General features: G+C 33.0%; 1 protein-coding gene and 1 non-coding gene across 6 annotated transcripts in view; one reads left to right on the forward strand and one right to left on the reverse strand.

Moving 5' to 3' along the window:
* Positions 1-1,411: 1,411 nt before the first annotated feature.
* Positions 1,412-23,342, reverse strand: part of MEMO1 (mediator of cell motility 1) — an 83,559-nt gene continuing 61,628 nt past the window's right edge. For 2 of the 5 annotated variants that reach the window (XM_014460568.1, XM_014460569.2), the window contains 3 exons: positions 13,429-13,505; positions 3,205-3,309; positions 1,412-2,073 (listed from right to left, as the gene is read on the reverse strand). In XM_014460568.1, the coding sequence (XP_014316054.1) occupies positions 1,942-2,073; positions 3,205-3,309; positions 13,429-13,505 (314 nt within the window). In that variant the 3' untranslated portion in view covers positions 1,412-1,941. Of the gene's footprint in view, positions 2,074-3,204; positions 3,310-13,428; positions 13,506-16,964; positions 17,264-22,613; positions 22,757-23,342 lie in introns of those variants that run through there. The other 3 variants (XM_023758606.1, XR_002830614.1, XR_002830615.1) reach the window with 3 other exon arrangements.
* Positions 2,592-2,702, forward strand: LOC111827124. Its single transcript, XR_002830627.1, has one exon. It is a non-coding gene; the product is annotated as a U6 spliceosomal RNA (small nuclear RNA).

Consider the following 23,342-nt stretch of genomic DNA (forward strand, 5'->3'; position numbering starts at 1 on the left):
GAGTTCAAATTTCACATACAAAGATGTCCATCTGCTATTATTTATAATTTTGAAATATTAGAAACAATCTAATATTCAAGGAGAGAATGGGTTCAATTATGGTATATTCATATAACAGAAAATTAGGCAGTCATTTTTTAAAAATCACATTTTTAAAGATATGGGGAAGGACTTATAATCTTAAGTTATAAAAGTAGGATACAACTATATGGTCAGTATAATCTCAATATTGTTATTATGCACACACACAATCACATGTACACACTCATACATATAAATAGCATAGACAAAGACAAAGAAAATACAAAAAAAATTAACAGTATTATCTCTGGATAGTGAAATTGCAGACAATTTTTTCTCTTCTTTATACTTTTCAGTATTTTCTAAATTTTCCATAATAGTCATGTATTAGTTTTATACTCAGAAAACATTAAAAATTCATTCATAGTCAATTTTGAAAATTTTACATTCTATATAGTAAATAAGGAATAAATATTTATAGCACTTAAAAATGTATCTAAATTATGGGAAATAAATCAGTAATATGTTAGAGTATAATTTCCACATATGTTTAGGTGGGTAATTTTGAATCCAAAAGCAGCATTATTTTATCTCAATTTTAGTGTATAGAAAGTTGATATTTAGTAAATAAGAAATGCAATTTTTAAATAAAATTGGTGCAAGGCATCTAAAAATTGTGCTATTCTGGTATATCATTGAAGATATAAATGTTCTCCAATGTAATGAAGATACCCACTGTTAGATTAAAATAGGTATAATCTAGTACATGCATGGTGGCCAATAATTACCTAACTGAATACATTTTTTTCCAATGTCACTAGAATTGGTCTATGCTAAAGAAAGAAATACAACACCATACCATTATTTTAGTTGGAAGAGCCGCACCAAAAGTCATGAAAAAATATTTTAGAACTATAAAAAAATCCAGTGGCTTTTTGTTGTTATTGTTAATGATGTCTTGCTAAAAATTCAAGTCAAAGTGCTTAAAGCACTTAAAAAGCATAGCAGCAGTCTATGGTCTGCAATGATTTAAAAAACTCTAAGAATACTCTTCAATGTTTCCTCATTTGCAGACTACTGCCTATCAAACACTATCTTTAGAGGAAAGGACTACATCTATGTTCTTTTATCAATCTTGAATATACAATATAGTAATGACACAAAGTGATGTCACACACACAAAAAAAACTATGTAATTTAAAAAGCTAGCACTAAAATATGATTCTAATATCTGTGATAAAAAATCACATATATATGCAAAATATAAAATACATTCTAACATATTTTTATATAAGAACTGAAGTTTACCACTTTTAACATAAAAATTGAGATGAATTAATAAAAAACAATTTTCATATATACCACAGAGCAATAAGTTTAAATCAGACTATTTTGAGTTGTGTAGCCCTTTATTAGCAACTAAAATAGAAGGTATCTGTTGTACAACACGGGTAGTAATTGACTATAACTGGAGAATTATTATATTCTAATACAGATCATTTATAAATGCAATTTCTTTATTAAAAAGCTTCCACCTTTTTTGTCTGTGTACAATTTGCAAAACTATTCTGAAAGCGGAATATATGTGCACAAGTCTGCAAAGAGTGCAAATTTAGGATATGGTAAATGCTTTACAAGTTACTTTCAAAACACTGCCACAACTGGGCCATTACATTGCCATCTTCTTTGATCAAAATATTTGATGCCAGCCTTCCTTCCACTGCCCTAAACTATAAAGCATTTTTTAATGAGTTGAAATTAAGGAAGGACTACACCTACTAGAAAAGAAGAGAAGAAAGTTCTATTTGTTTGAGGTTTCAGAATCCCCCCAAACCAGGATCTGGGTCTTGGTAAGGGCTAGGCTGGGACCCCGAACAGAGTATGAGTATGTGCAGGTGGCATCCCTGAGGATTCAGAGCGTCAGTGGACCGTGAGTGCTCCAGCAGCGTAACTCACTGAACTGTCTTGCCAGTTTCTGCACTGGCTTGACTGAGCATAATTCAAAAAGGAAAAGCTCATATTCATTCCATTCTTCTGGAGCTCTGTAATAGCCTAAAAAAGAAAGATGTGATTAGCACTCTTTGAATGCGTTGGTGGCTTAACTTGGCCCACTTCACAGCTGGTGCCTAGATCTCTTTCACTCGTCACTTGTTTCTTTAATTTCTCTTCAACTCATGTTAAATAGGAATAAATGATAATTCCTTATTTAATTCTATCAAAGTACTTCTTTGATAAGACCACTTAAAAACAAAAACAAATTAATTCATAGCATCTTTCTCTCTTTTCTCTAAACCAAATCTTAGCTACTCTACTATCTTGAATTGTTGCAGTCTTTTCTTTGTCTGACTCTGGCTAAGGTTAAAATGTATATAAATTAAGTTTCAAGAGGTATACCAGGATTTTTATTTTAATTGAGCCTATTATTACTTCCTCCTCCTCCCATTCCTGAGTATACACTCCCTTCTTTCTTAAAAAGTCTTGCATTTTATTTCAGGAAATCCATACTGTTTTATTAGGGAAAATATTAAAGTTATTCTCTCTTTCAAATTTCCAGCTAACCAAGACTTCTGGTGCTCACTTCGGCAGCCCATATTCTAAAATTGGAACAATACAGAGAAGATTAATTAGCATGGCCCCTGCACAAGGATGACACGCAAATTCGTGAAGCATTCCATATTTTAGAAAAAAGATTTCCACCTATTACCTCCATTCCTTAAATGAATTACTACTGTTTTTCTTGTAAAGAGAAAAATATATACATGTCATCTGTCTTGCTTTATTAACTTACACATTTCTAAAGTTCAAGAGCAAAATCTTCTATTTATTTTTATATAGTCTAGGACACTAAATAAAACCAAGAAATCAATAAGAACATCTCTTGAAAGGTTACTTTGGTTTATATTTATAAAGAGCATACTGGAATTGGCTGAGAATCTAGAGAAAATGGGTCTGCATTCTAAATAACTTTCTGCATTTAAAAGAAAATATCAGCCTGTCTTCCAGTGACATATAACTTTATTCAGGTACCAAAACAATGGAAATCCAAATTATCTTAAATGTACTAAAAGAAAATTGACTATATGGACCGAAAACCTATGCTACTAAGTTACCTTAAGAATTGAAGATATTTTAAAACATCATAGGATCAAATATTAAAAATCAAGGCTTCTTAAGGATACTCACATTTAATAACACTCCGATGGGATGTCTTCCACATATAGTATTATGGTATTTCTTCAAGTAATTACTAAAAGATACAGGATCTAATTGTTCTATAATACTCATACCCTAAAAGTAAGTGAGAGGGGGAGAGAAAGAGACAAAGAAAATGAAAGAAAAAGGAAAAAAGGACACTATTATTTCCCAGTTACATTTAAAACGAACTGTTACTTAGAGCTAAACACTGTAATTTTTTAATTAAAGAGAAGTAAATAGACTACATTAAATAAACCTTGTAAAATACCAAACTCATTTGTCCAAAGCTAATCTTATAGTCAACTCTCAATAATACATACACTTTATTAATAGAAAACTTTTAACCCCCATTTATTTTTCTCTGATCTCCTCATATGTTTCTACACCATCTTCACCAGTTGCTACTTAGCTGATAATCATTGAGCATTTCATAATTTTATATTTTTATATATTTTTAAGTAAATCTATTGTGAAAATTTTCATAAAATTTTAAATTTGATATACACCTGTTTTTCCCGATATCCACTATATTTCTCCTACCATTGTCATAATCAAGAGTTGGTTGTAACTTAACTATTTCCATAACTAAACTTAAAGACATTTTAAATCATCAGTATTCTGGGTATTTGATAAAGAAGATACTACAAACTAAAGAAAAAAATAGTTTGCATATTTTTAATTAATTTAAAGTGCATAAAAGATTAATAAAAGGTTAACAAAGTAGGTCATTTAAGAACAAATTTTTAAAAAGAAAAGCTTTTAATTTCTTTAATACTTTAAACTAGGATGCTTTATTTTCAAGATTTTCATTCAGAATCAATGTTTACTAGTAGACCATTATTAGAACAATCACTATGACTCGGACACTTGTTTACACTAAATTCTGTATTCTGCAAATGCATTCAAATAATGTGTTCATAATACATTAATAAATACATAGGGCAACTTTAACTCATCTGAATCAGGCAAATAAATTAATGATTCTAACTCATTACCTTACCTTATTTTCTTATTCTGGTAAAACACATTTGTGTTCAATAAACTGGATTAATATCCTTCAGGAGAAATGTAAATGGTAGTTTAACTAGGGAATTAACTAATATATTTTGTGTGGTTTTAAAATTATGTTTCAACAAAACAAGTAATGTGAAAAAGCACCTGGAGTAATCAGATGAACAGTCATCTGAAAAATGATAGTAATCATAGATGATATACAAATATTGCAGTGGCAGCAGCAAAATTTAATTAATAAAGAATCTTTTTACACAATATTTAAGTCCTTCATAAACATTATTACATTCTGCTGCAACTATAGCTAAAAGACAGGCATATGCATGTATAATCAACTTTCAATTATCTGCATATCAATTAGCCACTCTCTAGACTTATCCACAACCAGTGATTAATGCTAAGTTGGCTTCCCCCTGACAACTACAAGGCTACCACATCAACAGCCTCCACTGACTTTGGTGTAAGCTCAGAGGCAGATGAACTACCTTAGAAGTTAAGATAAACAATTAGTATTTTAATTCTGGTGCAAAGAAAAATCACACAATATATTTCTAAACCAAGCAGAGATGAAGTAACAAATCTTTTCCATAAATACTGATAATCAAGATATAACTCCCTAAAGATGAAGAAACAGACATGAAGAAGGTTAAAAGCTTGCCTCTAACTTTATAATCCTAGGCTCTTTCTCATTGACTACTCTGCCTTACCTCGTATAACAAAGACATACCAACAATTCTTTAAATAATCTCTTTAAATAATATGGTATACATGTTATGTGAGAATTTTAATGCTCTTGGATGAAGTCTAGGACAGCTTACCTTAAATAGAATTCCAATCATTAATAAATTATGTGGCATTGAGGTTCCAATGTATGTTTTAATATTAAAATCTCAAAGCACATTTTTGAACAAACATATGAAATGTATATATTGACATGAGGGATTCAAAGAGAAGGAAAATAATGATCCCACTTTAGAAGAAAATAATTCAGTGAAACTGACCAAGAAATTTCATATAGAAAGAGATAAAGTTATAAATGTAGAAGACGTTACTAAATAAAATGTTCAAAATGAAGATACTGGTTGAATTACAACAATAAAAAAACCCTAATGATGGAATATAAGGGATTAAATTTAAAATTTTAATTCCCAAAAGCGTGTTATGTACCTACTAGGGCGAGAATCAATTTCATTACATTCAATTCTCTGATGAATATGATAGTTAAGAGATATGCCTTTTAATAAAATAGGGACAGAGAGAAAAGTTAAGGCTTTACAACTGAAAAATTCATGAAGTTCACAAACAACAGCAATAATGATAAAATTGCAAAATGGGACATCCATTAACTAATACAGAACACTGGCAAATATGCTTTAGTATATGTTTATGTTTTGATGCTAACAATTTTGAAATTACTATTACCAAAATTCCAAGATGATGAAAAATAAAATGCTTCTCAAATATGCCTAATTAACTTTTCCATTTCTTAAAATACTGGAAGATATGATCAGTGAATCTAAGGTCCAGGCACTGGAAAGCTTGCCTATAGCCTAGTAAACCAAATATTTGTTCACATGAATTGAATCTAATATGGAGCAGTGAAATGGGTCACTACCCATTCAGTTCTAAGATACAAACCAGATGTTATAAACACCAAAAGTCTATCCATCAAGACTGGATTTCTGAGGAAGTTAGTACCTTCAGCAAGAAATCCTCAGATTGAAAGCTAAGTCTCTACTTTGAGGGGGAGAAGGGCAGAGGGTATCAATCATTGTCCTCTCTCTCCCAGTAAAGGGTGAAAGCTTGCAATCAAATCCCAATGGCAGTCCTAACCTAAATAGGCAGTTTTAACGGACAGAACTGCAGATTCAGGACTCTGGTAAGATAACAAAAAACTCCCCTTTGAAAAAAGTTTATCTATATATAATAAAATACTTAAATTTTATTTAATTATTATCTCCCAGAAGTAATCTCCCTCTAAAATAACAAACACAAAAGAGTAGCTAAACTTTTTAAGAGGTCTTTAAGAAATAAAAACTAGAATCATGTCTTCTAATTATGAACACATAATTAATCATATTATCAAATCATTAGGACTCTTTTTAAGTGAATATATATTTATGTTGGAAAGATGAGTACACATTTAGGAAGGTAAGAGGAGAACAGAAAATATTCTGATTTCTGTAAGAGGCATCAAGATAAAATCATATAGTGAAAAAAATTTTATAGGAAAAAAACATCACCCTAAAGACCATTGTGTTAGAAGCAATGTACTACCTTAAAGATGATATTATACAGCTATCTTAAATCATTATCTTAAATAGCTAGCTATCTTAAAAATGATGTTTTACAATTGCTAAAGACTACTAAAGAAACTATTGGTCTAAGTCAAGAGAAAGGTATGAATAGACAAATATAAATAATTTCAATTTCAAAAGAGTAAGAAGGAAGAAAAGTAGCTGAAGTTCAAAGAAAATGAAGTGTTTACTAATAAATGTGGAAGGAAAAGAAGTTGTAAGGATGACTACAATGACATTTTTGGATTCTCTCTGCCAAATCATAAGTAATTTGCCAATGTCCATATTGAAATATTGGTCTACATCAAAAGTGATACAGAAAAAATAATGTAAAATATGTATAAGTATGGCTAATGTTTCAAGTATGTGATCTAAGAAGTTAACAAAAATCAATGTCTTAAAATATGTTCTGCTTTGGTCACTGTAGTTACTGAAATTACAAAGTACTAATTACCAAAAAACCATGGTCAGTAGCTAATAATACTATGACTTTCAGAATCTGTATCTTATAACCCAGGGGTGGGCAAACTTTGACTCAAGGGCCACAATGGGTTCTTAAACTGGACCGGAGGGCCAGAACAAAAGCATGGATGGAGTGTTTGTGTGAACTAATATAAATTCAAAGTAAACATCATTACATAAAAGGGTACGGTCTTTTTTTTTTTTTTTAGTTTTATTCATTTCAAACGGGCCGTAGTTTGCCCACAGCTGTTATAACCAGTTACCTCGCTCCCTCAAATACAACTTTTGGAAGATCCACTTTGTTTTCTTATATATTTTTTTCTTTATGTATGTATTTTTTCACAAAATTAATTTCCAAGATACTCAAATGCTAGAGATATAAACATTTTGTAATACAAACAGCTATTTTTCTTTTGCTTTGGAAACTAGAACCTACTTTTGTTTGTTTCCTAGCTTTTTAATAACTACATTTAACAAGACTTTTTTGGTAACCAAAAAGGACCAAAACTAGTTAACACACAAATTTTAAACAGGTTAAATCTAAAATTTTATACTTAAAAATAATTTCACTCTATCAAACTTTCAAAATGTATAATTATTTATAATTCAGAATTACTAACATTTTTGTAATACTTACAAAGAGAACCACCAATTTCACTGTATTTGCTCTGAAAAAACTGAATATGGAAACTAAGATATTGGTTCTTGAATGAGATTATTTATAACATAAAATGATACTTTAATAAATATATAAGAAATATACAGAGGGATATTCACCATTTGGTTATATAAATCAATTAAGAAAACACTATAAGAAAGTCTGCCTAACAGTGAGAGTACATATACACACATATGTATAAAAACATACATACATGAGTATTCAAACAGAGCTAAACCATTCTTATTACTTTAATCCATTTATTCTAACTTCCAGAATTGATTTATAACTTGAATTAACAGCATGCTAATACAAGAACAGAACACTTATGAGTCATTTAAAAATCTATACATAAATAGAAATGCTTCAATAAATGGACTGCAAAAGTCAACTCCAAGTCAAATGTTCTATCAAATATTAAAATCAATCATATTAATATGAAGCAAATACTCGATATTTATTCAGAAATTATATTACAGGCTATTTAAATAAAAATTTTAAAATTATGCTTCTTTGGACATCTAAAGTAAGGTAAGTCAGATGCAGATTTAGAAGTCACCTAAAGCTCACTGGTTCTACTTATACTTTTGAAGTTTCAAAGACTTTGAAGCTAGCATAAAAGCAATAATTTCAGGAAAAATATGATAATCATGCCAATGGGTAAATGATACTCTTTTCTGCTCTGCCTCAAAATAAGAAACCAAGGTCTATCTATTTAACTGATCAAGAGAGACAAATTAAGCTAGCACTCTTAATATAAACTAACAAAGCAGTTAGTAGAAAGGTTAAAAGAATTAACTATGGGTGTTTATATATAACACAAACACAGAATAACAAAGACTATTAAAGTACTTAGATATGAACACAGTTCTAGAGAGTTCCAAAGGATGCTATTATGTTCACTCACTTGAAAGCAACAGGTAAGCCAATGTTTTGGGGAAAACATTTTCCATATGTTAAAAACATCATTCATAGCCCTAACCGGTTTGGCCTGCGGACTCAGGGGTCCCAGGTTCGATTCCGGTCAAGGGCATGTACCTTGGTTGCGGGCACATACCCAGTGGGGAGTGTGCAGAAGGCAGCTGATCGATGTTTCTCTCTCATCGATGTTTCTAACTCTCTACCCCTCTCCCTTCCTCTCTGTAAAGAATCAATAAAATGTATTTAAAAAACAAACAAAAAAAAACCATCATTCACTGATTTGCAAATTCTTACATTTGCAAAATTAAATGTTGCCTGATTAAAGTTCACAAATAATATAAAGAGAAAAGGTGAGAAAACTTCAACAGATCAAGAACCATAGTAGTCCAGTTCAAATTTACTACCAAGCTATTTTAGGAATAAAGATGTTGTGACTCTATACTACCGAAGAGGATCTCCAGAGGCAGGTACTGGCCAGTCTATTTGAAAAAGTTTCAGTTTATTTCAATTGTAAAACCAGAATTGATGACTACTACTGTAGACAATCTCATCTTTGCCCTGGCTTTATTTACCATCTGTCATCTCTCCCTAACTTACTACCAACACCCACTATTACTACTTCTGACCCTGGTGTCAAAACCCATTCTCTAAACAGCCAGAGTAACCTTTAAAATAATGCAAATTAGATCACCTCACTTCCCACTGCACTTACATAAACTTCTTACCCTGGAATATAAAGCCCTGCATTATCTGACCCCTGCCTCTCTTACCAAAGCTCAAACCATTCTTACCCTTACCTACTCTACTACTGCAACACTGGACTTTTTTCTTTTCTCCTAACACACCAGCATCTTTCCCATCTTAAGGTCTTTGCACTGGCAATTCCTTCAGTGTAGACCTTCCCTCTGATCATTACTTGGTTTGCTCCTCCTTATCACTTATATTTCAGTTTAATGTTCCTCCTCAAGGAAGTCTTTCTCCAATCAGCCTAGAATCATTTACTATCTCAAAACCATTTAAATATTTTCTAAATAGCACACATCACTATTGGAAACTAATTTACACACATCCTTACCTTTTTTATTTTTTATTTTTTTTTGTTAATCCTCTCCAGAGGATTTTTTCCATTGATTTTTCAGAGAGAGTAGAAGGGAGGGAAACAGAGAAGGGAGGGAGGGAGGGAGGGAAAGGGAGAGAGGGAGAGAGAAACATCGATGTGAGACACATCAACTGGTTGTCTCCCACATGTGCCCTGACCAGGGGCCAGGGATCGAACCTGCAACCCAGGTACATGCCGTTAACCGGGAATCAAACCCATGACCCTTCAGACCACACCCAATACTCTAACCACTGGGGACATCGTTACCTTTTTTTAAAAAATGTGTATCTCCCTTCCATTAGAATAAAATTTCTGTGAGATCAAGTCTGCTTGTTTACTGCCATAGCTCCACAAGTGCCTACACTGTAATCCAAATGCCTACTTGATTGACATCTCCACCTGAATGTCTTAAAGGCAACTGCATATATCCCCTAATAGAATTTACGATCTCCATACCTCCTAAAATATCTGCACCTATCAGCTTATGTTTCTGACGTAAGTGAATAGCAATACCCCACAGTAGCATAAACCAGATATTTAGGGGCCATCCTTGATACTTCCTTTTCCAAGACCTATTGTAAATTTGTCTTTTATATATACTGAACACATCCACTCTGTCCCCCTCTCTTCCAACATCACTACCCCATCCACTGTCTAAATTACCATTTTTCACCTGAATTACCCAACTAGTCTACTCATTTCTCCTCTGGCATCCCTCCAATCCATTTGCTCCATTGCAGCTATATGATCTATTCAAATACAATCTGATTTTATCACTTTCCTATTAATATTCTTTAAATAGCCTGTTCTAGATTCTCTGGCTCCATTTCTCACCACTTCCCCATCCAATTGTCCATCGATTCATTCAATAAATATATACTTAGTACCCACTGACAGGCTGATACAAAATGGACAAAGATCCTGATTTCATGAAGCTTATAATCTAATAGGGGAGGTTATCGCCAAACAAATCAACAAATACTAAGTTATAATCACATAGTAGTAAGTACTAAAATGAAGAATAAAGCAGGGTACATTCATACAATAACTGTTCACCATAGAGCATAATAAAAAACTGTGGACACAGTTTTGGGTTGTCTCAATGATGAGAAGATGCTACTGGGGGACTTAGTGGGTGGAGTCCAGGGATGCTGACTGTCCTGCAATCCAGGACAGTCCCACACACAAAGTGCTGTTCTCATCCCATGACACTTTCCCATTTCCATGTAGGTGAAAACCTGCTTATAATTATCTACATCCTAAGTCTATTCTACATACAAACATAAAGAAGTTTCATGTGATTTTAATATACAGATTTCCCAGGAATGGAACTATCTTATAAAGTGAGGGAAGACTATATACTTTGTTTAGTTTACAACTTTACTAAGTTTGCATTTTTAGTTGTCCCATTAATGATACTATGTGTGTAAGCATCTAACTCCTTCAGTATATCTTTATTAATAGAGTTGTGCCTGGACATTCACATTAAATATATATTGATTTATTATAAATTACTTTCACTTATTTCTTTGTCATTTACAATTAGGATATTCATTTAATTATACATATTGGATGGTAATATGCACTAATTCATTCATTTGAAAAATATTTATTGAGCACCTACTTATTATGTTCTAATCACTATTCTAAGTACATCAGATACACTGGTGGAAAAAAAATATCCAAACATAATTGTAATAAATAAGTAAATGTTTTAGTCTGTTAGAAGAAAAAGTAGACTAGGTAAGATGGGTTGGGAATACTGAATAGAGTGAGTGTATAGGATGCAAAATTAAAAAGGGTGGCCACTAGTCCTCATTGGGAAGGTGAAAGCTGAGCACAGCCCTGAGGTAAATTAGACAGTCAAGTGCAAAAAGGGCAAAGGTCTTAAGCTAGGCACATATATGGGTTTACTGAGGAACATTAAGGAGACCAGTGTGTCCATACTACTTCCTAAATATCTCTTCTATTTCTGTATTGTGATAACTTCTGTTTAAGTCTGTTCAAAGACTAGACTATAAATTCCACTAAGTCAGAGACCATGTTTTCTCCTCTTAACATCATCAAAGCTACACAGAGTACCAGATACACAGCAGACACCTACTAGCTGTATGAAGAAAATAAGTGATGAGGCAACTGATACCTGAAGCTCAGAAAAATAAGATTAGAACTAGAAGCCAGAAAAGAATTTAATGACTGAAAAGATAGCATATTAAAGTCAAAAGAAAACTAAATTGAAATCTAGACAAATCCCAAAGGTAAAAGTATTAAGCTATAATTGTATTTAAAGTAACAAAATAAATTTAAATATTATAAAAATCTCGTAAGTAACTAAATTTGCATTCATTCCATCTGGCTTTTAATAAAATATATTATGCAATGTAATCTACTTGTAGGTTCAGATCCAGATTTCTTACTAAAACACTTTGTCTGCTATAGACTAAATATTCTTGTACTAAAACATATGCATAAAGCTACTAACACAGTGGTAAAGTTGATTTTAACAAATCAGACTTCAAGGCTGATAGAGTTTAAAGACAATTTAGAGACTACCTACTCCAAGTATCTCATCTCAGAGATGACAAGTTGAGGACTAGAGAATTGAAAGGATCTATCAAAGTTCAGAGCACATTAGTGATATACTTGCTAGGTTTAATATTCTGTTATGAGTAGATACCAAAATGATTTATATGACTTTTTAAACGTTAAAAGAAGTACTATGACTACCATAGTACTTCAAGGAAAATGACAGGATCAATGTCTACTGTATTTCTGGGCTAGGTAAAAATAAAATCATTTTTATATTCTGTATTTAAAATAACAGCCAGCCTGAGCATCGACCCATGAACCAGGAGGTCACAGTTCAATTCCCGGTCAGGGTACATGCTGGGATTACGGGCTCAATTCCCAATGTGGGACATGCAGGAGGCTGCCAATCGATGATTCTCTCATCACTGATGTTTCTATCTGTCTCTCCCTTTCCTTTCCTCTCTCTAAAATCAATAAAAAATATTTTTAAAAATTAAAAAAATTTGAAATTCCATTTAAGAAAAATCTAAATGGTCAAAAATATATATATACACACACACCAAGCAACCGGAATGCCGGAACAACTGGAACGACCAGTTGCTTTGATGCGAGCTGCGCCCTGATCAGCCCCCCCACCCTAATCAGGGGCGGGGCCAGCCGACCAACCGCCCGCAGCCCCTCCCCCTAGCTGGCCACGGACCCTCCCCCCCTCGCCAGACCCACCCTCAATCACCCCCCCACCCCATTCGAGGGCGGGGCCAGCCGGTCGAATTCCCACTATCGCCCTCCCCCCACCAGCCCAGCCCCGATAGCTCCAATCAGGGCAGGCTGGCAGGAACCCACCTGAGCACGAATTCATGCACTGAGCCTCTAGTTAATAATAAAAAAAACTAAGAATCTGCTCTGTTTTTTTCCACTTAACAGTAAATATTGGCATTAGTTCCCGGTGTCCCTAAAACAAACACATTCCCCCAAATAATATCAAAAATCCGTATCTAATTATTCTTAAGTTGTCTCATTAATCAAATAAAATTAAGATGAAGGAAATTTCCACTAATAGGACAGGGATTTTTTTTATAATCAATATTTATATGATTACAAACTATACTTTGCACACTTAAAGATAAAGAATTATTAGTCCATTGTTTCAACATATTAAGTCTTGAATCACTAATCTGAAATTAATTAAAGAAAAAAATCTTAGAGCATTAAAACCCCACACCTGAAAGACTTACCATTTTATCTAGATGTTCAATGGATCTATAAATCTCCCCCTGGGATTCATCATAGTAACTGTAACGGAACCTTTGACCTTGAAACAAATATCATGTACAAAATAAAATAGGGAAAAATTAGAAGCTAAAAAGAACGCAATCGCTTACCAAATAATTTCAGTTCTCAAGGAAGGCAAAGCACAGCTTAAGCCTCTGAGAAAATCATTCCCAAGAGCCCTTGGTATATAAAAATAAAAGGCATATTTGGGAAGGTAGTAAAGAAATTATATATCACCAGTGTTTTATAATGTTAAAACTATTTCAAATTGTAAAACCTTATAGCAATACAAAAGACTAAGGAAACAAAACAGCTTAAAAGTTAGAAGCATTGTTAAATATATTATATCAGTCTAAAATGGAGAGTAAACCCAAAGAGTATGATGCAAGAAATTTTGGTTTAAGAAAACTCTCAATGTAACAAGTCAATGAAAGCTTAGCTTTTGCTGTACAAATGAAAGATTTGATCTCTATTACAGAAAAAAAAATAAAGTGTAGATCAGAGATACATGTGGTTTGTGTGATTTTTATTACCTCAAAAAATTTTATCTCATTTTCGCAAAACTTTCTACTTGGAAAAGGATCAATACAAGTGCCTTAAAATAGAATTCACAACACAACAGTCCTAATCTAACAATAAGATCTCAATAAGGGTGCAAGCACAGAACATTCAATGTTTAGCCATCCTCCAGAGGGTAAAATAGAAGAAGCTCAAAAAGAAGACAGAAAACGAAAGACTGAGGAGATAAACTTTGCTTCCTACTAAAGTCAGAAGAAAACCTAAAACAATGTGTTCTAAACCCACATAATTGTGGAGTATTATACTAATTATGTTGCATCTAAATCTTTATTTCAGCAACACTCTTATTTCCAAGAACTCATTACTTTTCTATTTCTTTATTTTAAAAGATTTACAAAAATGCATTTTGGAAAATATCACAGCACACCAATCATGTATGCACACACTATGTGTCTTGTGCTTCATTTTCAGATCAAGTTCACATATCCAATTATTATGCTCACACCTGAGAAGACAGATTTCTTAGACTGGATAATTAAGATTTTTAAGTTTTCTGTTTATCTTGCTAAAAAATATCATGTTATAAATAATGAACGGTGCAAAATTATAAAACCCTTTTGATATCTTTTTTTGAAAAACCAGACATCACATTTCTTAAAACTTAATTGTTGATGCTAATCATCTTTAATGGTCACATCTCTACACTATATATATTTCCTTAACTGTCACATTTTAACTTTTCATATACATTACTATGTACAAGTATTCAATGTGGCAGTTTATTTTCCCCCAAGAGCCATTATTAAATCAATATTGCATCTTACATGATATCCTAGAATCAAGCAACAGGTTCTGAGACAATTGTCTGCTTTCTGTATATAAAAACCTATTTGTAAACACAGATCCACTATAGATCTTGCACTGAAAAAGTTCTTACACAGTGACAGTTCATTACTCAATGCACCTATATTAAGTAATTCATCAGACATTTCTATCAAAATTTAAAAGCATAGATTTTTTTGTCTTTGAAGAATTTATGTATTTCCTTCTCTGAATAATGAAAATTACATAATTTACCCCATTTTTCCTCTTTGCCAGGTGACTGTCAGAAGATTCAAAGACAAATCTACAATCTGCCATAATAATTTATTGATTCAAATCAGTGGTATTACTGAAAGGTCCCAGGTTCGATTCCGGTCAAGGGCATGTATCTGGTTGCGGGCACATCCCTAGTAGGAGATGTGCAGGAGGCAGCTGATCGATGTTTCTCTCTCATCGATGTTTCTAACTCTCTATCTCTCTCCCTTCCTCTCTGTAAAAAATCAATAAAATAGATTTAAAAAAAAAAAAAAAAAGAACTTCTTTCCTTTAAAAAAAAAAAAAAAAAAGACAAATCTACAATCTGCCATAATAATTTATTGATTCAAATCAGTGGTATTAAATGTCCACTTCAATTTCAAGTTCTTTTGACAAAGCTGCCCAAAATCTTTGAGTGAACAATTAAATGAACAGTCTTAGACAAGGAAATTCTGAATCAATATCACTGTAGTAATATCCTTGTAAGAAATTAAGATGAATACCCTTGGAAGCTAAATTGCTTCAGGTATACACTGATGTGTTCTTTTTTCTTGCTTCTGGAGATAGCTACTAGTTTTAGCAGTCAATAATCCCTGTGACCAGGACATAACTGCCTTTTCTGAAAACCAGAGAAAAATTCACAAACTCTGTGATTGCCTTTTGCTATTCAAAACTCTGTTTTGCTTATTTCCAAGTTCAGAGATACTGTTTCAAATGGTAGAAGGTGGCCAAATTTGCCTTAATCCTAAGTGAAAAGTGTAACTGTATTTTAAAATACTATCTTGTCCATTTTATCATTTTAAAGGTAAGTTTCACTTAAAAACTTCTTCTGAAATAAAAGTATATAAAATATTTGAAACTTTAAAATATTAAATCAACATGTAATTTAATAAGACAAAATACACAGAAAATCAATGAGTAAATGTTTAATATTTTGCTACTCTTTAGTAGCCACCTTGCATTTAGTAGTTGAAGAACTGATTAGAAATACTTGATGAGCTCTATTGAATCTATGTGTTAAGGAGCTAAATCCTCACTACATATAGCTACTATATGGAAAAACTCTTACTTATGATAGCTCAAACTATCTCACAATAATTTTTTTAACACGTTAGACACCAAGCCTGTTTTGTCTTCCTTTCCGTTTCAGTCACCGGTGACTGCCATGGCGTTTAACATGTTAATTGTATATATTTAAATATTATTTCAGCGATTCATTCTGGTCAATATACATACAGACAGCATCTAATTTAAAGTGAATAACTGGCCCTGGTCAGTGTGGCTTAGTTGGTTGAGCACTATCCCATGCACCAAGATGTCCCTGGTTCCATTCCTGGTCAGGGCACATGCCCAGTAAGGGGCATGCAGGAGGCAGCTGATCCATATTTCTCTCTCTCCCTCTCCCATCCTCTTTCTCTAAAATCAATAAAAACATATTAAAAACATAAAATAAGTAATTGCCATTATCCTAGCCTGTGTGTGTGTGTGTGTGTGTGTGTGTGTGTGTGTGTGTGTGTGTGTATGAGCATGAACATGCTCATAAACACTCAATTTTAGTTAAACATCACTTGGAACTTGAGTTCAAAAGGTATTTTTTGTTTCTAATTATTAAAAAATAAGTTTATCAAGATTTTATTTAATAAGAAATAAAAGAAATGACAACACTAGCACAATACCCTGATCATAAATGTACCTTTAAATATTTATTGTTGACTTATAATACATTATCATTTCATGTACCTCATGAGCAGACATATTTTGTTTTTACAATTCTGCTAACGTTCAATAAAGCTTATCCCCCTAAACTGCACAAACACAGATGCCTATGCACCTGGAGGACTGGACTTGTGTCCTTTTATCAGTATGAATAAAGCATATCACATAGTAAGAGAAAATTACTTACCTGAAACTTATCCTTTCAGAAGGTACACTGGGAAAATGGATTCTTTGAGCCCCTGTTTCACCTCCAAGTATGAGCTTTCTAGCTTTAAGAGCCATTGGCACTGCCCCTAGGACAGCACAAGCTTTGCAACTCCCCTAGTGAGTATGTCAGTAGTTTCTTCAGGTGCCTTCCCTCAGTTCTTTTCAAATTCAAAAGATGAGAGAAAAAATAACCCAAGAAAAAAATCCTGTAAAGCAGAAACCTTACTCTTTGAGAGAAGGAGGGTAGCTCATTTGTGAATCCATTCCAGAGCACGCTTTCTGAGAAAAAGAAATACAGGTAAGTAATTTTCCCATCTCCAAAGGTGACTGGTGATTAATGAGTGGATTCACAGAGTGTGGAGAATAAGCTCCAGGGATGTCTGTTTAACACACAACAATCAACTAATGAGGACAAACAGAACAATGAATGGTACAAAAATCAATACTACTTTTTAAGTACTTTGAAACAAAAAATAAAAAAGTATCGAATACCTCAACATTAGACTATAAACTGGATTGTGGAATTAAACAATGAGTTTGTAAAGATGATCTAAAAGCCCTCAAAAGATCAGTCAATAAGAGACTTTCAGACATATGTCTAGTAAAAATTATACTGTTATACATTCACTTAATCACTTTATGTTTATATGTTAAAATGTCTTAAAATATTTTAGTTAACCCTCAGAACCTGTGTGGTAGATAAGGACCTAAAACTGGGGACATTCATAATCGAAATCATTATCAAAGAAAACATGTATTTCACAAAGGAATTATATTCTGAGTGGCATCAAATAAGATAATCATTTTTATAAGCAAAATACTTAGTCCTTTCATTCTGAAATCTTAGTTATTATGTAAAAGTATTAACCTTCTCTCAAACTTGCAAAAGATCAAAAACCTAAATATGTGAAATCAGTTATGTATAAATATCAAAGCTAGAGTAGGTACGTCAGGAATTAGCTAACTTACACCCAAACTAAATTAAATATTTATAAAATAGTAATGCCCTCATAACCCAAGAGACTAACAGAAAGGAAGAAGAGTATGCATAAATAATCACTTTTTATACATATTAATGTAGAAATCTGAATAAAGATATACATATTTAGGAGAATACCATTTTTAATAGGTGTCACATATTTATGAAAAAGAAATTATGTAAACCTAGACAAATATAAGAAATTATATAAACGTAGACAAATAAAAATCCAAAATTGCTAAAGTGACAGAAGTAAACTTTATTCATATTTTAACAAAATAATATAATTTATCAGTAATATTTAACAAATAAATCTATTGAAAATGATTTGTATTTAAAACAATCATTAAAGGAAAATTAAATAAAAGCATGGATCCACTTTTAAATAATCCATTTTTCTTAGTTCCAGTTTCACTTAAAAACTTTTTTAAAGTTAACTGAAGAGCTGCCCTAACCGGTTTGGCTCAGTGGATAGAGTGTAGGCCTGTGGACTGAAGGGTCCCAGGTTTGATTCCAGTCAAGGGCATGTACCATGGTTGCGGGCACATCCCCAGTGGGGGGTGTGCAAAAGGCAGCTGATCAATGTTTCTCTCTCATCGATGTTCCTAACTCTCTATCCTTCTCCCTTCCTCTCTGTAAAAAATCAATAAAATATATTTTTAAAAAAATAAAGTTAACTGAAAATTTTGTTAATGAAAGCTGGTAATAATCTAAATTTGGAAATAGATGCCGGACCAGAGTGACTCAGTGGTTGAGTGTTGACCTATGAACTGGGAGGTTATGGTTCGATTCCTGGTCAGGGCACATGCTCAGGTTGGAGCTCCATCCCCGGTGGGGGGGTGTAGGAGGCAACCAATCAATGATTCATATTCTCTCTCACTCTCTCTCTCTCTCTCTCTCTCTCTCTTTCTCTCCCTCCCTCCCTCCCTCCCTCCCTCCCTGAAATCAATAAAAAATATTTATAAATAAACAAACAAACAAATAAATAAATAAAATTGGAAAAAGAAATTTCAGGAAGGTCAGGAAAACACAAATATTAACAGTATATATGGGGAAGAGTAAAAATGAAACTTAGGAAAATGAAATGAAAATTCTACTAATTACATAAACTAAAATTGGTTCAGGCAAAATTCTCTTTATATGGAGCCATCCTATAGAATGTGGAACTTAGTAAGTACACAATGTATGGGCACAACATCATTTAACCAAATACTGGTAGCAAATGTCCTTTCACTTATGTCACTCTTCCTGAAAGTTAACAGGAAAGATGAAAAGGGGTGGGACATTATAAGTATTATGGGGGAAACATCATTCTATTGGGCTAATAAGAAAAAAAGGCAGGAGTTCAAATGCAGGGGTTTTTCAGGGGAATTCAAATGAGGGCATAGAAAGAAGGGACACAACAAAATCTAGGTTCCCCCTCTCTCTTTAGCTCATCTCACCCAAGAAGAAAACTTAAGAGTATTTTAGTCTTTGTACTTTTTGTCTCTCTAATATCTCTTTCAAGTCTGAATAAAGCTAAATGGGATCTGAAATATGAGCATCTTTAAAGCAAAATACACTTTTAAAAAAGGCAGTCACCCCAGTCAGTGTGGCTCAGTGGTTGAGCATCGACCTATGAACCAGGAGGCTACGGCTCGATTCCGGTCAGGGCACATGCCTAGGTTGTGGGCTTGATCCCCAGTAGGGGCTGTGCAGAAGGCAGCCAATCAATGATTCTCTCCCATCGTTGATATTTCCATCTCTCTCTCCCTCTCCCTTCCTCTTTGAAATCAATTTTAAAAAAATTTTTTTAAAGAAAGTCATTCATGTAAATAGACACTGGCTAACAAAAAAATTCAAGGCAAAATTCTTCCAACTATATCTAAGTCTCCCAACTGTCTCTATCACCAAGTTTCTCACTTTATTCTTCACAGAAGCTGGACAATATATAAAGAAAAGTGACTAGAAATGAAAAATGTCATTGTCAGTACTTTAATATATTATTCTACAAAAACAAAACAAAAAATCTGCTATATATGAGTAATTTTATTAACTGTACCATAATCAATTAAGTTATTTTTCTTTAAAAACACAAAACACAGCTATCTAGAAATGTGGAATGTGTCAAGAGCCTAACAAGAAAATTTTTAAAATCTCTAAGTACTTGAGGGACTGAATGCTTCCTGTTGACATTGCTTTGACATGTTAAAATCAAACTGTATAGTATATTTTTAAAAAGAAGAAGAAATCACTATGTATTATCTTCATGACAAAAAGCTAAATTTTTGAGGTGGGACTATAGCACTCATTAATTTAGTAAAAATTACTATGCCACTAAAGCATGAATTTGAGAAATATGAAACCATTTCTAATACAGTTTGACCCACAACCAGCCAATGATTCCTATTACTTCAACAGGCATGTTAAATATAAAATAAATCTTATTTTACAAGAATAACAGTTACTATTACTATTGTAGAAAGGAGACTACCAATTTTGGAACAGTATCCGTGCAACACCTTCAACTTATCCACAAACCTCAATCAAATTTCCTAATTAGAGTTAGTACAGTGTTCTCCCTAAGCACACAGTAAGCACTTAATGAATATAGTTAGTGATAGTAACACTGAAAAAACAAACAACTGGAAAAGTTATTTTTACTTAACCACCAGATGTAAATATAAGTGTATTTTAGTCTCTGTTTAGCTTTCCATAGCTAACATATCACAAGAAAATCCTATCTTACAATTTAAATACCAAAGTTTTCAAGAAATAAGGAGATCAAATGACCTAAATAATTTTCTAATATATAGGTAAAATGTAAAACAAAGTTCATTTTTCTCTCAACACTGTACTTAAATACAGTAGTGCAGTAGGGTTTGTTTACTTTCTAATGCATTAATGAGGTAAAAAGGATGATGCCACAGAAAAGCAAACATGAAGGTGTCCACTGATGTTTATGTGCATTTTATTGCGGTTGCACATGGTGCCAACCTAGAAGAGCTTAGACTGAAAAACTGTACCAATTTCACGAGAACCAATTATTTAAATCATAGAGTGATTTGAAGTGAATCACAAGAGCCTTAAAAGTGAAGGAAGAGGGAGCACATGCTTCAAGAATCTTAAAACATTATTACCAATGCAAATTTACAATACTAAAGAAAAATAACCCTTTTTTCAATATGACATACCTTACTTTTTAAGATAAACTATTACTAAACTTCAGAATTCTCAAGAAACTCTTTTGAAACATTTCCCTAGTCCTCAGATGTAACTAATATATCCATAAAAATAACTTCTGCCAAAGGTAGCCAAAGGAACTTGTTATTAAAGAACCCTGAGAGCTTCTGAGGAAGTTTGTAAAGTAGCACAGCTACCTGCATGCCCTAAACCAGGGCTTTCAACCTCAGCACTACTAATATTGTGTGCAGGATAATTCTTTGAGGTAGGGAGCTTTCCTGTGCATTATAGGATGTTTATTTAGAAGCTTCCCTGAACTATTTTCACTAGATGTCAATAGCATCCCCAGCTCCCACCCCACCCCAGTTGTGATGATCAAAAAAAAAGTCTCTAGACATTTCCAAACGACCCCAGGAGTAATCCCCAGTTGAGAAATTAATGCCTTAAACAAAAATACCATTAGGAAGGATGGTTCTCTTGAACTGAAATCTCAAGGCCATTCATAGCACAAAGTAAGAGAAGAAAATACCAGCCTAAATAGGCCAGATAAATGTTGAATCAACGCTGGCAATCAATGGCTAAGATGTGAAAAGCCAGGGCTCCCTGTATCTCATTGAGGATGTTTTTCTAGCCATTCTAGCAGTCTACCTTAAAATTTCTGGTCATGTGCCTTATGTTTTCTCTATAACCAAAGAAATAACTGAAGGATGAACAGATACTGGCACCCTTAAACCAATGAACACATAAGCTAAGAGATGTCCTACAGGAACAGAATTCAGAGACATTCTGGAACAATAAATGAGAACAAATGTTGTCCCAAGAATGTGAAAAATCAACATTTACTGAAAGAGGCACCTACAAATGTCTCACTTTCTTTATGATCTATTCACTGTGAAGCTTCCTTATTCTTTTAAGTGGCAATCATAAAAAAATCACATAGGAGTCCTTACCAATGAAGACCACAGTGCTAATAGCCAACGTGTTACAATCGTTGGAGGTTAGCTCTAAACTGATGGCAATTATGGGCAAAAATTAAGCATCAAAGGAGAAAAAGAAAGAAAAAAGACCAATTACAAAACAGGAAATGTGGAAAAGGACTGCCAGTGCACACAGTGCTCTTCTATGTTCTAAAAAAGAAAATTAGTTTTATCCACCAAAACACCAATTTCGGGCATCTACCACACAACTCTACCTGGAAATGGGGTTAAAAGATCTTAACTCCCACTAATGTTAAGTGTCTAAGCAAGGATGCCCTCACACTGTGAATCCAATTATACCAGTCGCCTTTGGAAATGTATCCATAATCCACTATTATAATCTGATCCTTTTTAAATGACCAACAGACTTCTTATTCACTTTTAAACATTGCTGCAAAAGGTAAAACTTTCCAAGGAAAGTGATAAAGAACTGAAAATCAGAGCTTAGAATGAAAAGATACCTTTAACCACAGTATATAATAGCTATCATAGGTTAAAATCTAGAACTTACCCCAATGGCAGAAATCAGAAGAAACCACAAAGAGATTACTAGGATCCGCTAGATATTTACTGAAGAGTTTTCCGAATTCCTGTTCTTTTGACTCACTCAGAGCTCCAACCAGTACAGGAATAATGGTAAACTCATCCTTATGGCTTAAAGAAAACAGAAAAAAAAAGTCACTTGAGAAGTATAAGAATAAGAATAAAAATAGTTTCCAATGTGTTTGCACTAAAAAGTGGAACATATATTAATAGTAGTAAAGATAATACACGTATTGTTGAATTCTTAAAATCTATAAATTAAATGTTTAAAGAAGACCATTTAAAAATGAGAGGTACAAAAAATGAGGTACAGAATACTCAAAATATCCATTTAAATTACAGAAATGTACAATACTTCTTTAGGTAACCAAAGCTATTTTACTACCAGGTAGAATAACATCCTTAAAAATAAAAATAAGCCCATCAGACCATCACCAAGTCAAGTCTTCTCAACTACCCATCAAAGCTGGAATCATCTGCCCAATACTTCCACAATTTTAAAAGAACATTAAACTCTTCCTCACCTATTTTAGTCCTTTCCTATTATTAATACCACCATTTCTAACATTTGTTCCATAAACCTGTCAAGTGAGGCCTACAACACTTAATATTGGCTCCCATACGATTCCCCAATTACACTTATACCTATACTAATAAACAGAAACAAGACAGTCTGAAAATACAACTCAATTCTACT

The sequence above is a fragment of the Myotis lucifugus genome, unplaced genomic scaffold (genome assembly GCF_000147115.1).
Source record: "Myotis lucifugus unplaced genomic scaffold, Myoluc2.0 scaffold_134, whole genome shotgun sequence".
Lineage (NCBI taxonomy): Eukaryota > Metazoa > Chordata > Mammalia > Chiroptera > Vespertilionidae > Myotis > Myotis lucifugus.